This window comes from Miscanthus floridulus, chromosome 19 (genome assembly GCF_019320115.1).
Source record: "Miscanthus floridulus cultivar M001 chromosome 19, ASM1932011v1, whole genome shotgun sequence".
In the NCBI taxonomy this organism is placed as follows: Eukaryota; Viridiplantae; Streptophyta; class Magnoliopsida; order Poales; family Poaceae; genus Miscanthus; species Miscanthus floridulus.
Window position 1 is genome coordinate 43,927,800 of NC_089598.1, and position 16,933 is coordinate 43,944,732.

Below are 16,933 nucleotides of genomic sequence, written 5' to 3' on the forward strand. Positions count from 1 at the left end.
AGCTCACCCCAAACACGCTGGAGTTGATGGCCGAACCTGAGGAGCAACAGAAAGGCGGGTCGACGAGCAGAGCAGACACGGCGGAGCAGGCTGTCGTCGACGGCGATGTTCCGGTGGCTGCGGTGGACGAAATGATCAAGCAACAAGGCACAAAGCACCACGGCAACATGGAGAAGATGGAGCAACACTTCGCAAGGGCAGAGGCTCACAGCAGAGCTCCGGCCACGGTGAAGCGGGATCACCGGTGACGCTGCTGGCCGCGGGGAAGAAAGGCACCGAGCGACGTTTCCCGGCGAAGTCAAGCTACAAGGGTGGGTCAGCTAGGTGCGCAATTAACAGGTGGAGCTATGACAGGCTTTGCTGAGGCTGGGAATGCGCTACGACGATGACACAGCTCAACGGAGCAGCGGCAGAGGCGACGGGAAAAGCAGAGCAGAGAAAACGGAGAAGCACGGCGACGTCGAAGGCTTTAAAATGCGGCTAGGAAGAATGAAGAAGCCATGCAGGAGCCTTCTCCACACCAGCGTGAAGCCAAATGTGGCCACGAGCGCGGCTGGAAGCCAAAGGAAGGGCGCCGGCGGTGAGGTGTCGTCCGCGGGTACTGTTCACCGAAATTACAGAATTGCCACTCATTTTGAATCCCAAATTACTCCCAAATCTATGTGGCAACTCAAAAATCTCCAAAAATAAAAGTTGTTCCAAATTCAAAGTTCTACAACTTTGCTTTTATAACCATACCCAAATTCGGTCTACATTTTGAAATGCAAGTTTGAAATCAAAAGGGGACACTTTGAGAATTTACGCCTTTTCAAATTACTTCAAATTTTATAAAACAACTTTGAAAACTCCAAAAACAAACTTTGTACAACTTGACAAGCTCTACACTTTTGCTTTTAGGCTCAACCCCAAAATGTGCTTAGATTTAGAATTAGGTTTTTAGGGTAGAATTTAAATACTGAAAATCAGGGTTTTCGGAAATTCCAAAGCAACACAAAGATTTTTACTTGATTCAAACCACACCAGTCAACACATATAACATAAAGGTAAACTTGTTTTAGTGTATGCATATCAAAATTTTCACTAATACCAAAATGATGTGCAATGCATATGATGATATGGCATGTTTTAGTATTTAAACACCCGAGATGTTACATAAATCAAAATGCAATTAAGTTTGGCACATGAATTAAATACCAGACGTGTCTGGTAGGTATACCGGACATGTCCGGTATACACGATTTCAGTGGAACAGCCCCAAACTTGCTCGTTTCGATTTCTATCTTCAAACCAAACTGCAGATACCTACTAGAGATGATAAGATACACAGAGAACCTGCACAAGAGCTAGAGCAACACAAATATCAAATGAAATGCGAATTGAGACACGATATTTATTTTACCGAAGTTCGGACTCGTTCGAGTCCTACTCTCCATTGAGGGGGCTGTGGGCGACCCAGCGAAGGTCAGTCCTAGAGGGTACCACGAAGGTCACTCTAGCTGGAGTCTTTTCCAACTCCATTTCCTCCTTCCACTAGTTGATTTCGAGGCGGCGGAATCGACCGTTACAAACTTTCTGAGGTGCACCACAATATCTCAGGTGCTCTCCGATGACGCCTAGCCATCTAGGATCAAAGAATCCAAGAGTAACAAATGCAAATCATGAGATTGACAATATGCACAAATGCTCAAGTGGTTGGATTGCTCTCTTTTTGAATTTCTCTAATCCCACTAATGGATTTGGCAATTTGGATCACACACTCACTAAGAGAGGGTTTGGGAGAGTTGGCAAAGCTCAAAACATACTAGAGGATCAGCAAAATTAGCAACCTCCAAAGGTGGAGGCTAAGTGGTATTTATAGCCCCTCTAAAAAACTAGCCGTTGGGCAATAGCGGACATGTCCGGTATGCTTACTGGACATGTTCAGTATGACTTGCACTGCACCAATGGTAACTGAGTTATAGTATGCGAGGTGTCAGAACTTCCGATGAATGCCAAAACTCCCGACCATCAGAGCTATCGACTCACGTCGAAAACACCCGACCCTCAGCTCATTTGAAAACTAGCCATTGAGCTCTGGCCTACAATACCGGACATGTCCGGTATGCTTACCGGACACGTCCGGTATGACTTGCACTGTGCCAACGATAACTAAGTTACAGTATGCGAGGTGTTGGAACTCCCAACGATTGCCGGAACTCCCGACTCACGTCGGAACTCCTGATAAACCAACCCGAGAACAGCAATAATTTTGTCGTCGCTGGGCAAATACCGGACACGTCCGGTATTGCCAGACCAGCGAAAAACAAATTAGCTCTTTTGTCTCTCAAACACTCAAAACTCACATGGGTTGGCATGAGCACTTATGAATGATTATCTATCAACATAATGCATCCCTCTTAATAGTATGGCATACGTATTAAACTCAAGATCAAAGGAAAAACAAATTTATACCGCTTGAGTTGATCTCTTTTGAATTGATGCCGTCTCTTTCAATCTTCATCAAGTAAGGGTGCCAACATGTTGATATTGATCTTTTCACTAGAGCATAGCCATCTTGAGCACTGACTTGATTCCATTCATCAAATATGAATAATCCCAAATGTATCAAGTCACTTTCATCAAACACTTCAATAGTGATTTGATCCTCCACATCAACATGACCATCATAGCTTGATTAGTGCCTCAACTAAATGCAAGTACTTCCTTCTTCACCCTAGCTAGGTTCTTTGGCCGCCAAGCCATCGCTTGCCCTTCACCCTTGCTTAGTACCTCAAAGCCTTTCCTTGCTATCTTCACCATCTCAAGCCATCAAGTCACATCTTGTGTTGAATCATCCATTCATTTGTATTGTTATCCTTTTCATTTCAATTTAGCAAGCTTCAAATATGAGACCATTCCATATGCAATCCCTCATGTCTCATTAATTAATTCTTACTGAGCTTGCTTTCACATAGTACATGGAAATCCCACAATAAATAAGACTTTTCATGAATTCCATTTGCATTGTTGTCTTGTGTTTGAACTAGATTGTTTCCAACAATACATTATTTTGGCTTTCATTAAGTACCTATGAGATAATCTATTACATGTCCACACTTAGCAAACAGGTTAGACCTTGAATCATGTGTCATTCAATCATCCAAAACCCACTAAAGGGCTAGATGCACTTTCAATCTCCCCCTTTTTGGTGATTAATGACAACTTGATTAAAGCTTACAAAAGGATATAAACATTTAAGCTTTCAGGTTCAATGATTTATGAGAGGCTCCCCCTTAATATGTGCTTATGACTAGAATTCACAAAATGACCTCAAGTGTCAATTGCACATACTAAAACATATAGAAGACTCCCCCTAAATCATTGCATCCGTGGGGTGCAAGTGTGTATGACAATAAAACCGTGATGCATATGAAAAGCTATATCACACAAGAATAAATATAAAAGCATCACATCAAACATTTTCATTCTAGCATGCATGGTCCTTATGAAAATAAATACAACACATGTATGTCACACATAGCACTCATTACACATTTTCTCAAGTCCACAAACCACTAAGATAGATTATATTGTCACATGAGTCTCAAATGATACATCCATAAAGCATAAGTATATGTCTCATCTCTCACATGATACAATCTATCTCAAACTCAAGATACATCAAAGAAGCTCAAAAACTGCAGCTGTAGTCACATGAGACTTTGCATGAATTCCATTTGCATTGTTGTCTTGTGTTTGAACTAGATTGTTTCCAACAATACATCATTTTGGCTTTCATTAAGTACATGTGAGATAATCTATTACCTGTCCACACTTAGCAAATAGGTTAGACCTTGAATCACATTGTCATTCAATCATCCAAAACCCACTAAAGGGCTAGATGCACTTTCACATATGTATTTAGGGACCTAGTGTGCTGACAATTGACCCTTGTAAAATGCTAACACACAAGCACACAAGTTCTACACTTTGTTGTTAGCAACTTGAAAGCAAGGGTGAAGCGATTGAGGAGGTAGAAAAAGAAAAGGAGGCGAAAACAGAGGATCAGACACTGGCTCTGTCCTGACCGAACGCTGCCAGGCTGAGTCCGGTCAGTGGATCAGCCCATGGCCGAGAAGGCCAAGGTCGATTGGATGCTAGGAACTAACGCAGACAGTCCATCCTATCACTTGGTCCAGAGGAGGCACAACACGAGGTGGTGATCGGATGTAGGCGAGGACACATGAACAGACGCACAGGGGCCGTGTCAGGTTAACGCTGACGTATGCTGGCGTCAGCATCATGGGCAAGCGTAGAAAAGCAAAGTGAAGACCGAACGCCCAGGCACGTCATGTCACCTCTATCCGGACACATCCGGTCAATATTTATCGGCTCTGGAACCTCTCTGGAAATGACCTTATGCTCTGTGTAGGTGAGTCCGATCGTTCAGGCATCAGGTCCGGTCATTACTTATCATAAGTACGTGAGTGGATTTGACCATTGGAGATCGACGCATAGAATTCAAAGGCGCGACACGTGGATGGGTTGGGATGATCGGATGCTGTCGACCGAATGCTAGGGTGAGTTCGGTCAGGTCTGCATAGAGCAATGACTCTATTTGTTTGAGGGGCTCTATAAATAGCTCTTGGCTGACTTGGGGCTCACCCTCTTGGCACTTTGACATACTTGACATCCTTATGAGCCTAAGCAAACACCTCTCACTCATCTCCATTATTGATTCATCATCATAGTGAGATTGGAAGTGATTCCTAGTGCATTTGCTTGAGTAATTACATCTAGTGGCACTTGGGGATCATTGTGGCTATGTATTTCTTGTTACTCTTGGTGGTTGCCGCCACCTAGATGGCTTGGAGCAGCGGAGGAGCATCGACACGAGTTGGTGATTGTTCGTGGCCATCTCTCAGTGATTGTGAGGAGTATTGTGCTTTCCTCGGTGGAGCACCGAAAGGTAACTCTAGTGGATTACTTGTGTCATTGAGTCACCTCACTTGTGGGTAGGTTCTTGTGGCATCCATTTATTGGACTAAGTTTATGAAACACCTATTAGCCACCGAACCACCAAGTGTTGGTCGACACAATGGGGACTAGCGTGCCAGCAAGCACGTGAACCTCAGGAAAAAAATCGTGTGTCATTGTGTGATTGGATTTCTCCCGGTGATTGATTGGTATTCATCTTGTGATTGGTTCATTCCTCTACACAGTGGTATAATCACCCTACTCACTCTCTTACATTCTTACAAACTAGTTGTGTAGCTAGCTCTTTAGTGTAGCTAGTTTTGAGGACTTGCTTGCTAGATTAGTTTCACCTAGCGGAGCTCTTTAGTGTAGCCTTGTTGAGAGCACTACTAGAAATACCCCCTGTAGTGACGTTTTATTTATACGATAGACACGTTTTATTTCGTCTCTACAAGATTGTAGGCATGGTTTTATAAAGCGTGTTAGAAGCGTCTTCGCATGGACCGTGTCAGGACTTGTAGAGACGAGTTCTCTAAGCGTGTCAAGGTGATAAAGAGACGTATTGTAGAGACGTTTGTTGCATGCCTACGGACATTGATACACTTTTACAGATACATTTGTATAACGTGGTTATTTGTGTAGTTATGTTATATAGCAGCGCTTCATATGTGCTAAGAAATTTAGAGACGTTCTCATAGATACATTCGTATAATGTGTGTACTAATGTAGTAACGGTGTGTAATGATGTTGTATTGTGTGTTAAAAAGTGTAGAGACGTTCTCATAGATATATTTATATTATGTGTGTACTAATGTTGTCACGTTTTGTAATGACATCAAATTGTGTATCAAGAAGTATAGAGACGTTTAAGTAATACATTTATATTGCGTGTCTAACAATATAGATGCATTGTTTAGTAACATCATTTTGCGTTTCAAGAAAACAGAGACAATTTTACACACATTTATATTTCGTATCTACTAATATAGAAACATCATATAGTAACGTTTTATAACGTCATCTAAAAAAAAGATATTTATCCATTTTATAATGTGTATATTTTTATTATAGCCATATTTATAGTTACACATTCTTACTAGAAATAAAGAGACTTCTACAAATTTGGACACACATGAATTGGAATGACTAGATAATGAGGAAGTGAATCATGAAGGCATTGCATTGAAAAATCCACTGTCTTTACAAAACAAGATAATGTTTAATGACCCATTAAAGTGCACTCTTAGAAGCAAACCATATTCATAAAGAAGCATAGGAAAAGTGGCAATATTATACAAATATCTATATTTTTCACTAACATCTAAAGTCTATCTTGTTCACTCTGAAACTTGTAGCTTCTCTTTCCAAGCACATCAAGTTACACGTTCCATCAAGCTGCAAAATAAGACAAGATTGAGTTGACACATGAATTCTAATAAAACCAATATAGCAAGAATGAAAGATACCAAGGCTGTACCAGCTTGAGTTGAACTCTTAAGTTTTTTAACCTACAATGAGACATGTGTTTAGAGGGATATGTAGTATATTTTTTAGAAATACAAAATAAAAAAATCGATAATATAAGAGAGAACTTACATGCGAACGAGGCCAAGCAACAAGAAAGCCAATAGCATCTTTCATAGTTTTGATAGAAAAGAGTGGTCTAGGTAACATCTCATCTCCATTGTTTCCATTGCCATTATTTTCAAGGGTCTCAACATAAACCCCAACAAATTCTTTTCCAAGCACAGTGCCACCAATGCTTCGAGTGCTATCAGTAGTCACTAGCTTTCCTTTGGCCACGATTTTATAATTGTTTCTTAGTGAAATAAGATAGACTTCCAGTTGGCTCTATCATTTTGTAAAACATAGTCATGATCATCAAACTTGTAATTAATTTAGCTTCAAAACAAAGGAAACAAGCACATACCGATCCTGATTGATTACAAGCAGGAGCTTCAATTCTTTGAGATCTCTGCAATAGACACAATCAAACCATATCATTGATCTAGCAAGTTCAGCCATACTTTGAAGTGTTACAATAATATAAAATATAGACATACAATATTGGTCATTGTGGTAGCACGTGGAAAAGTTAGACCTTCAGAACCCTTATCTGCATGACCTTGATTCTCAATATGTGCCACCTGCAGTCATAGTTGCACTATCAATTTTGTGACATGTAACATGGTTTAACTTCATATTGGGAGCTATAGCAAGATTGTACAAATAGATGTTAATCAAATAGATGTACTCAATTCGGATTTTGATTGTACAAATAGATGTTAATCAAATAGATGTACTTCATATTGGGAGCTATAGCAAGATTGTACAAATAGATGTTAATCAAATAGATGTACTCAATTCGGATTATGTGACATGTATCAATTTTGCACTCAATTCGGATTTTGATAATCAAATAGATGTACATGACTAGAATAGTTCATAATGTTAGCACATCTCATACAATAGTTCTTAATCAGATTATTGTTTTTAACTTCATTTTGGGAGCTATAGCAAGATTGTTAACCAAATCTCACATTAAGACCCCTTCAAAAAAATATCATACATACTAGATGGAACTAAGGAAGCAGCATATTTCCCTTCAAATGTGTTTATGAGCTGCAGTCTCCCACCAGTCTTTCCTATCTGAACAAGCCAAGTATGGAATATTTACTTGCTAAGTAAATTTACTTTTAGTCACATGCCTATTTACTTGCTATGACAGTTTTTCTTTTGCCTGCAGTAAGGATAACAGCAAAATAATTGTTGCTGCATGTGACCATAAAATAGAAATACCTTGGAATATTTATTTTGTGCTTTCTTTCAGGACAAAGCATCCAGTGAGACCATTTTACACTAAATAATAAAAGAGTTATGATCTGTGGTTCAAATCTGAAAGGTTTTAGTTTTCAGGTTTGTCTCTAGTTTTTGTGAATTGAAATCTGCAAGGTTTTATTTTCTAAGAGCAGATCGGTGAGCAGAGTTTGGCAAGAACTATCCCTGAAAAATCACAAATGCAGGCTGTCTGAGAAGCAATCAGCAGTAAGCACTGTTGAAGCTACGTGGACAACCAAAAAGAGCAGACCTTAATTTTCTTGCCCCTTGTATATTTCTAACATACCTTTGCAACCATTGGCTCACGTGGTAACTCTGGCACGGAACAATCCTTGTTGACTTGACTAGAATTCTGGGTATGTGCCCCCTGCATATTTGTAACCTTAGAATTTAAGACATTCGAATGTACTTACATGGTATATTGTAGCTTAGAAATTAGAAATAAGGGTTGTGCTCCCTTCTAATTCCTGTAGCTACATCTCATAGCTACAATAATGTAGAATCACAAACAAGCAGGGTGAAGAAAGGTTAGTGTTACCTGAACAGATTTTTCTGGAGAGTACGCATTATCATTGTCGATCTCAATACCATCATCGCTACATGCGCCATGGGTACCGTCATCACTACAGTCTTGCTCAGTATCAGTCTGACCATCCATTTCAGTATCAACAACCTACAGAAAAATGAAAAAACATACGCTTAGTTACAAGATATGAATAAACTCATTCCTAAGAGAGAGAGACATAGACAGGGACCCCATGGAGGCTTACTTCATCATGTAGAGCTCTTTCCATTCTTTTTAGCAAATCATCATCTGGGTACTTTTGTGACACAAAAGCAAGCCAAAGTTTCATAGCACCACTCATGCATTGCATCTTATTGTCCATTGTATTCACTTTGTCACGGTACCTTCTTTCTTCTTCAGTTTCAGTAACAAGAGTAATACCTTTAGAAACTTGCACTTGACTCCAGTACTTATCATCGTAGTACCCACGTGCTTTTAATTGTTTAGCAACAATCTCGTTGAACACCTCATTAAAATCATTAGCTGAAAGATTACCATTGTTCTGCTCTTTTCTTTTTTCTAATTCCTCAAATGATGCATCCTATCGAAATAAGCATATAGCAAGGTCACATAATCATAACAATAACTCCAAATCGAATCCACAAGTAGCAGAAAAATATACCATTACTAATTTCACTTTGTTGGTGCTGTATCTCCCACTCTTTTTCTTATGAGCAGCGTCCCATAATTCTATCCTATGAACCTTTCCTTTCCTTCGATCTTCCTGCACAAGATATTAAAATTGAGAATCCAATCAATTCTATTACATGATCATTGAATTTTACACATAACAACAGTTAGAATATATATCACCATCTCTTTCTTCAGTCTAGCATGGCTTTTCCTCCCCGTTGTGTGCGTATTCTTCTGTTCTTTTGCACACCGAGAGTTTGTTGCACACAATTTCTGTAAACATAGCAAAATTGTAAAGCACAAATGTTACATTACTTTCTTTCAAATTTCTTGTAAATGTTAGATAAAAAGATATCACCTTATGTGCTTCTTGACACCAAAAGCTAACAAGAGGTCTCCACTGATGTTCATTAACAGTTATTGGTCTACCTTGTATAATTTGTTCTAGAGATCTCTGTTCAGGATTGAAATGTTCTTTCTTCAACTTAGATTTGTAGGCTCGCCACCTATTGTTTACAGTTCTTAAGATCCAATCTCTTGTAAGCTGTAGCGTTTGTCTAGGAAAGACAAATTTTGACTGTACAAAGAAAAAGTAAATAGTTGATGATTGGAACAAACAATAGTGTACTTTTCTAGCATTGTACAGATTACATTTACCTCAACATCCATGATTATTAGTTCCTTGTGTTTATTGAATAGAACATTGTCCCATCTTTGAATGTGTAATGGCGCAAATGTTTGTGTTTGTGCTAGATCACCAAGGTGTTGTCCAAGAACAGAGGCTGACCTTTCATTTGGTACACCATTTTCATCGGTCCCTACAATTACCTTTCCTCCTTTTAGTTTTGATAAGTCTGAGACTCCAAAATCTCCTAAAACTTGTCGCACCTGTCCATTAGGCCCTACATGTATGAAATTATATTATTTGACATTGTATTTAGATGTGTCACCAAAACAAAAATCAAACTTACATATTATCTTGATTGGACTTGCACGTCGGTTTGGCATGTGGGCTAATATATTGTCAACATCTGGAGGACCTTGTAAATTCTCCTCAATCTCATTATCTACCAAATCATCAGGCTCCTGTTGCTCATGTCTTTCATCTTGTGCTTCAAGGTGCAAGTTTCTTAATCATCGAGGTCCTCTTGCCATGATTTCTACTGCAAAAGAGCAGTTTTAGTTTGCTGCTCAACAAACAGATAACCAAGAAAAGTTTCAATGCTGATCGTAAATCACATAGTGCACTCATAAGATGTCGCACGGAACCAACACAGTGAGAACCATACATACAGAGGGGGAAATGAAGAACATGAATCTTTCTGACAGGAAAAAGAGAGATGGATAAGTATAAATTTGTAGCGCTGACTGCGCTCTAGTAATCTACACAATGGGATCATTAGATTTTCACACAGTGACAAAACCGAATAAAGAGAAGTCATAGAGCCAAATAATTACTCCATACAAAATCCAGGAGTCAAATAACTACTCCATACAAATTCGGAGAAATCGTAGAGCCAAATAATTACATATAGTTAATAGATGTTTCATGGAGTAAATTTAGATCAATTTTATACAAAATCGTTTAACACTAAAATACAAACAGAATCATAAACAATGTTATATGTTTTCATATAAGAAATAAAATTGTCTTTTTTATAAGAATTGTTCAGAGCTCATAACTGAGGTTGAGTCCTATGTTCATGAAAGAAATTCTACTAAATTCACATGTACATGTTTCGATCTATCATAAATAAATGTGTTCTAGACAAAAAGGACATGGATCAAAATATGCATACGGCAACTATTTAAGATGTGAAAATCAGAGAATCTGCAGTACTTTATTTTAGAGACAAAATCTAATACTGCAGCAGGAAGCAGGCAGTAGGGGCACCGGGAACCGCGGGGGCGGGACGGTCGACCGCGCCCAGGCTGCCGGTCGGGGTACGAATGCGCGTTCGCAGAGGCTGGACTGCCGGAAGCAGAATAGCAGAGAGGAGCGGCGGGGACGGCCTGGGCAGCTGGAGCCCTGGCTCTGGCTATGGCTGCTGGCCGGCCGGTCGCTCGGTCTGGGAGGCGCTGGAGAGTGGAGATCAGGTGAAGGCCAGGAGGGGAGAGGTTCACCGATGGCAGATCAGGACTAGTCGACGACCGGCGGATGGCCTGCGCCGTCCGAGGAGCGGCCAGGCCTTGGGCAGTTGATGCGTCGGCGTCGAGGAATTTGGGGTGCGGGTGTGCCGCACTGACGCGTGCTGCGGTCTCGCAAATGTGGAGACGGGAAGGAGTGGGGGAGGTTAATAGATGCGTTTTTTCCGTAATCTCACGCCGTGGGGGTGATTTAGGCGCGAAATTAAAATGTTCGAGCCCTCCACTACGCGGCAAGTTTTTGCAATTGTACACTAAAAAATAGGCGGCAAGACAAAATACGTTCATACGAAATTCCGAAATTCCGATTGTAATTATAAACGATTGTATACGATTGTAAGTACAATCGTAGAATGGAGGGGAACAAGTTCCTCAGTGCTCTCACCAGTTGTGCTCGGCACTTCGGCAGGGAGGGAGAGGGACTCGTGGGCACGGGTCCCTAAGCCGACGGCGCCGCGGCGGACTGCGGCCTCAGAGGCCCCGTCGCACGGGCACGGCCGCACGGGCCGCGGGTGCCTGGCGGCGGCCGGCCGGCAGAAGCGGCTAGCAGGGCGCAGCCGTGCAGGGATCAGGGGCCGGCTGGGCGGCCGGTGGTGGTGGAGGACGGGGACCGCCGGCCGCCGCCGCCAGCGCCAGGAAAGGAGTCGCCGAGTCAGTGGAAGGAAGAAGGAAGCGTCCTCCTTTTTTTTTTACAGAGTGTTACTGTCATGGGCTGGGCCAGCGCCAGGAAAGACGCTGAGTCAGTGGAAGGAAGGAAGCGTCCTCCTTTTTTTTTACAGAGTGTTACTGTCATAAGACAATGATTTGACACTTAGTTTTTTTTTGTCAATGCATATGTACATATACGATGTAAGTACAATCGTATATACGAAATTACGTTCATACAAAATAGGTTTCATGTTTTTGGAATATTGTTTGTATATATGTTAACGAATATATGTGGAAGTACCACCAAATTTGTTTTAATCTGAAACAATATTCATATTGTTTTGAAATAATTTTCAAAAAAAATAGCAAAAAAATTTTCAAGAAAATATGTTTTTTTAGAAATGCGGCAAGAGATTTGCAGGATTTTTATTAGACGAGCAAAAAGGAACAAGAAAAAAGAATTACAACAAACAACGGGAGACCAAGCTCACCGCCACCACGGCACACCGGCCGACAACCCTACTAAATACCCACCGACAACTTAAAGTCTAGAAAAACAGCCTGAAGCCGAAAAAATGCAAAACTAGACCAACCGAACAGTGACCAACAAATACTAGAACTACTCCTGTTGTGGTCCATCATGAAATCTTGTTGCCAACTAGTATTGCTCTATATCTTCCTTGCAAAGGAGTGCCACCTGACTAGGCTGCAGCGACTTGTTCTGAAATGTTCTTCGATTCCTTTCCTTCCATAAATTCCACCAAAAATAGATCATAATACCATCAAACGCCTTTCTCTGATCTTTATCTGTCTTAATTATGCACTTTCGCCAGTATTTGTACAGGGATCCTGTCATTCCGACATTATCGATCACCGATAGGCTGAACCATCACTTTATGAAGGACCAAACTTGCCTTGAGAAAGTGCAGTCCTTGCAAAGATGTGTCGGTGTTTCCGGGTCAATACCACAATAGGCGCTTTTGGCTATGTATTCCCCAGGCATGACAGGCCCGAAGAAGCCACACAGGGCTCTACTAATACGACGAAACCTACGATACATAGGGCGTATCGCCCTAAACCCCTTGCCTGAAGGGGTTAACACTGATTACTTGATCCCCTCATGACCAGCGCCTAAGCCTCCATGGCCGGAGCCACGGCAGCCTTCTTCTGGATGGCGCTTGTCTTCTGCTTCTTGGCTTCCTGCTCAATGAGCATCTTGATGGCCACCATGGGTTTCGAAATTGTATCTAAGAACCTGTCAATCAGTGTAAAGTTGTTTTCAGAGTTGTTATTGTTTAACTCTCGGCTAGACTGATCATCAATGGAAACTGTAAGTTCGGGCAGTTGTACAGTAGGAGAGCTCACCACCATGCCGTGAAGCTGATCCGCCTGCAGACCCATGCACAGGTTGGTGATGACGTGCTGCACCACTTGCTCCTTCTCCACTGCTGCCTGATTTGGAATAATGTCGTGATTTAATCTTATAAAATTCGTACGATCTATGGTTGGAATTATTTGAATTTTATATGGTCTTTTAAATTAAAAAACCTTAGCCAATTAAAAAAACAAAATTATTCGTATGCAAGCCCAATAAGCACAATGGTTGAGTCGGTTCACAGAATAAACAAAGAGCTCGTCCAAGAGAGAAGACCACGTCGTAGGCGCGGCCGGCGAGGGCGCATGCAGGCGCGACCGAATTTGCGACCCAGGACGAATCTCCCTGTCCTGAGCGGCCCAGCCCAACTATGACAGTAACACTCTGTAAAAAAAAGAAAAGGAGGACGCTTCCTTCCTTCCACTGACTCGGCGACTCCTTTCCTGGCGCTGGCGGCGGCCGGCGGTCCCCGTCCTCCACCACCACCGGCCGCCCAGCCGGCCCCTGATCCCTGCACGGCTGCGCCCTGCTGGCCGCTTCTGCCGGCCGGCCGCCGCCAGGCACCCGCGGCCCGTGCGGCCGTGCCCGTGCGACGGGGCCTCTAAGGCCGCAGTCCGCCGCGGCGCCGTCGGCTTAGGGACCCGTGCCCGCGAGTCCCTCTCCCTCCCTGCCGAAGTGCCGAGCACAACTGGTGAGAGCACTGAGGAACTTGTTCCCCTCCATTCTTTTCCTCCTTGCAGCTCTTGCCCTATATACCGTCGGGTCACATTGAATTAACCATGAAATTAGATTATTTATTAATCGATCTATGGCTTAGAGTATAAAGGTCACTTCACTTATCAAACATTCGATGCCTCGATGACATGTTGACAATGGCGACGACACTGACAGTCATGATTTATTAATCTCCAAAGTGGTTGAAAAATATGCTGAAATCCATGATCAAACCATCCATTCACCTAAAAAAGGATTTGGTTGAACATATTTGGGCACGATATGGGCATCATACCAATATCATGTTCTGACTTTGTGTTCATGAACTTTTTATTAGAGCTGTTGTAAGATATTCATATGTACCAGTTATTTTCTAAGACAATTATTGCCTCGTGTATGCACGAGATGGAACAGATTTATAAGAGATTCATATGTACCTGTTATTTCTAAGACAATTATTGCCTCTTGTATGCACTGTATTGGTCCAACTTTGATGTGTTTAGTTCTTATACTCCACTGTGTGTCTTGAGCCACCCTGTTGGCATCTAACTCATCACACATGCAAAGGACATCAGAATGAGCAGAAAAAACCCATCAATCCCACTCAGGCAGCCAGTTCACATTTTAACAGAAAACACATAAATGGCACAATTCAAAAGGTTCTAAATTCTACATTTACGTGGTCTGATTACAACACAGGCTCTAAATTCCACATTTGTGTGGTCTGATTACAATACTGGCAGCTTCCACTTTCTGATTTGAGATGCGTTCTTGGAAATCCTTCATGTTACTTATGACTTCAGTAATCTCTGACTGAGCATTAACTAGTTTCTCCCGTTGTTCTTCAACCACTGTAGTTGCAGACCCATTAGCTGCTCCTTTCATTTTCTAAGCTTTCTTGCAGCCCACTGGACGCACATTTGGAGCCACCCTATTGGCATCTAACTCATCACACGACCTCTTCGTGCCTTGACATTTAGCTTGCAATTGCAGACTCTCTACATGACTTTCTTTTTTTCTAAAGTGGAATAATTGCAGACTCTCAAAACTCATATTGTATGGTTTAATTCACTACTGATATTAATCTGCCTCAGATATGCTTTCTTTTTACTAAATGTCTAAACTTTGTATATTTTTATGCCTTGTGTTAATGTGAAATTGTGTCATCGTTTTCATTTAGTCATGGTTGAGCAAGTTGGACTCGATCATGGTTAGTTTGAGTACTCAAATTAAGGAAGTTAGTTCATCTACCATAGAAACTAATAATCTTAATTAATTTTGTTGCTGCCAGTCAAGTACTATTTTTCGTACTCAAACATGTCTTGCAAAAGAAAAAAACTGATTGATTTCATTTCATTCTTACTCCTTGTTAGAGGGTCATGGATCGAAGTTGGATGAGTAAGCCAAGACAGGATACTGCATATCAAGATGGTGTTGAGCAATTTTTGACTTTCGCTTACCGGGACATTCCACGTGATAGCGAGATACTTTGTCCTTGCAAAAAATGCAAAAACAGATTAAACCATAGCCATGATGAAGTCAGGACACATTTGAGATGTGATGGTATTATTCAAGGTTATACGACCTGGGTTCATCATGGAGAGATGTATGAAAGTCCACAATTTGCATTTGTTGACGTGCCAACTGACACTACAAACTTGCCTACTTCGGGTGTCTCAAGGGCTCCTGCAGTACAAGATGGCATGCAAGAACTACTTCAAGCTGCCTTTTTCAGGAATGAAATGTTTGAGTCACTACCAAGTATGTCTGAAGGTGTAGTAGATGTTGAATCAGGATTTGCAGATATGGAACAAACTGTAGCTGAGGATGTGCATCCTGCAGATGACAATGCTAAGGAGAGTGAACAGAATCTATATGAAAGATACTTGAAGGATGCACACACAAGCTTATATCCTGGGTGTAAATTTTCTAAGTTGTCATTTTTGGTAAACTTATATCACTTAAAATGCTTAAATGGCTGGACACAAGAATCATTTACAAGACTTCTAGGTGTGCTATCTGATTCATATCCTCCTCATGTAGACCTACCTAAGACATATTATCAAGTGAAGAGAATCATCCGTGCTTTAGGCCTTGACTATGTGAAAATACATGCTTGCCCCAAAGATTGCATGCTTTTCCGAGGAAGTTCAGCTAAGAAAGATTTTTGTGATGTGTGCCAGAGCTCTCGCTGGAAAGATTTTAAGAAGAATGGTTCTACAATTAGACCTAAGAAGAAAAAGAAACCAGCGAAAGTGTTGCGCTATTTTCCATTGATACCGAGGCTCCAAAGGTTATTTTCAACTACCAAAACTTCAGACGACATGAGATGGCACGAGGACGGACGCACAAAAGACGGAAAAATGCGACATCCAGCGGATGGTGAAGCTTGGGAAGATTTTAATCGTAGATATCCTAAATTTGCAGCAGATGCTCGTAATGTACGCCTTGGTCTTGCAAGTGATGGATTTAACCCTTTTGGGAATATGAGTTCAAAGCACAGTACATGGCCTGTAATGCTGGTTCCTTACAACTTGCCACCTTGGATCTGCATGAAGCAAACATCCTTACTGTTGTCAATGATCATTCCTGGACCGGATTCTCCAGGGAATGATGTTGATATATACTTACAGCCCTTGATCGATGAGCTCTTAGAATTATGGAAAGGAGTGCAAACATGTGATGCCTCTTCTCGAAAGAAATTTCCTCTGTGAGCTGCACTGTTGTGGACTATAAATGATTTTCCTGCATTAGCTTACCTATATGGCTGGAGCACAAGTGGTACATATGCATGCCCATCATGTGGTCCAGCAACAAAATCATTTCACCTGAAGAATGGTAAAAAGATGTGCTATATGGGACATCGTAGGTGGCTCCCGCAGAACCACATATATCGAAGGCAAAAGAACCAGTTTGATGGCATGGTAGAGGTTGGACTTGCTCCTGAAATAATGAGTGGTACTTCTATTTTAAAAATGTTAGAAGGTAGAGTTTTTGTTTTAGGGAAAAAGGACCTCACAACAAAGAATACAAAGGGAAATAACAAAGGAAAAAAGAAA

The 16,933-nt window shown here is 41.4% G+C and overlaps 2 protein-coding genes across 2 annotated transcripts; one reads left to right on the top strand and one right to left on the bottom strand.

Annotated features, from left to right (window-relative positions):
• Positions 1 to 395: 395 nt before the first annotated feature.
• LOC136525953 (uncharacterized) lies at positions 396 to 7,031 on the bottom strand. Its single transcript, XM_066518765.1, has 5 exons — positions 7,020 to 7,031; positions 6,887 to 6,931; positions 6,553 to 6,807; positions 6,434 to 6,464; positions 396 to 601 (listed from the first exon to the last, which is right to left on the bottom strand). Exons 1-5 carry the CDS (start codon positions 7,029 to 7,031, stop codon positions 396 to 398), a joined length of 549 nt encoding a protein of 182 aa, XP_066374862.1.
• An 8,237-nt stretch (positions 7,032 to 15,268) lies between these two features.
• Positions 15,269 to 16,588, top strand: LOC136526732 (uncharacterized). Its single transcript, XM_066519316.1, has one exon. It carries the CDS (start codon positions 15,269 to 15,271, stop codon positions 16,586 to 16,588), a length of 1,320 nt encoding a protein of 439 aa, XP_066375413.1.
• The last annotated feature ends 345 nt before the right edge of the window (positions 16,589 to 16,933 follow it).

Excerpts from the sequence above, each read along its gene's own strand:
- LOC136525953 (XM_066518765.1), bottom strand. Across the intron at positions 6,808-6,886 it reads CTTGTAATCAATCAGGATCG|AGCCAACTGGAAGTCTATCT; the intron begins GTATGTGCTTGT and ends ACAAAATGATAG. Across the intron at positions 6,465-6,552 it reads TTGCTTGGCCTCGTTCGCAT|GTTAAAAAACTTAAGAGTTC; the intron begins GTAAGTTCTCTC and ends GTCTCATTGTAG.
- LOC136526732 (XM_066519316.1), top strand. The coding sequence starts at position 15,269 with ATGAGTAAGCCAAGACAGGATACTGCATATCAAGATGGTGTTGAGCAA.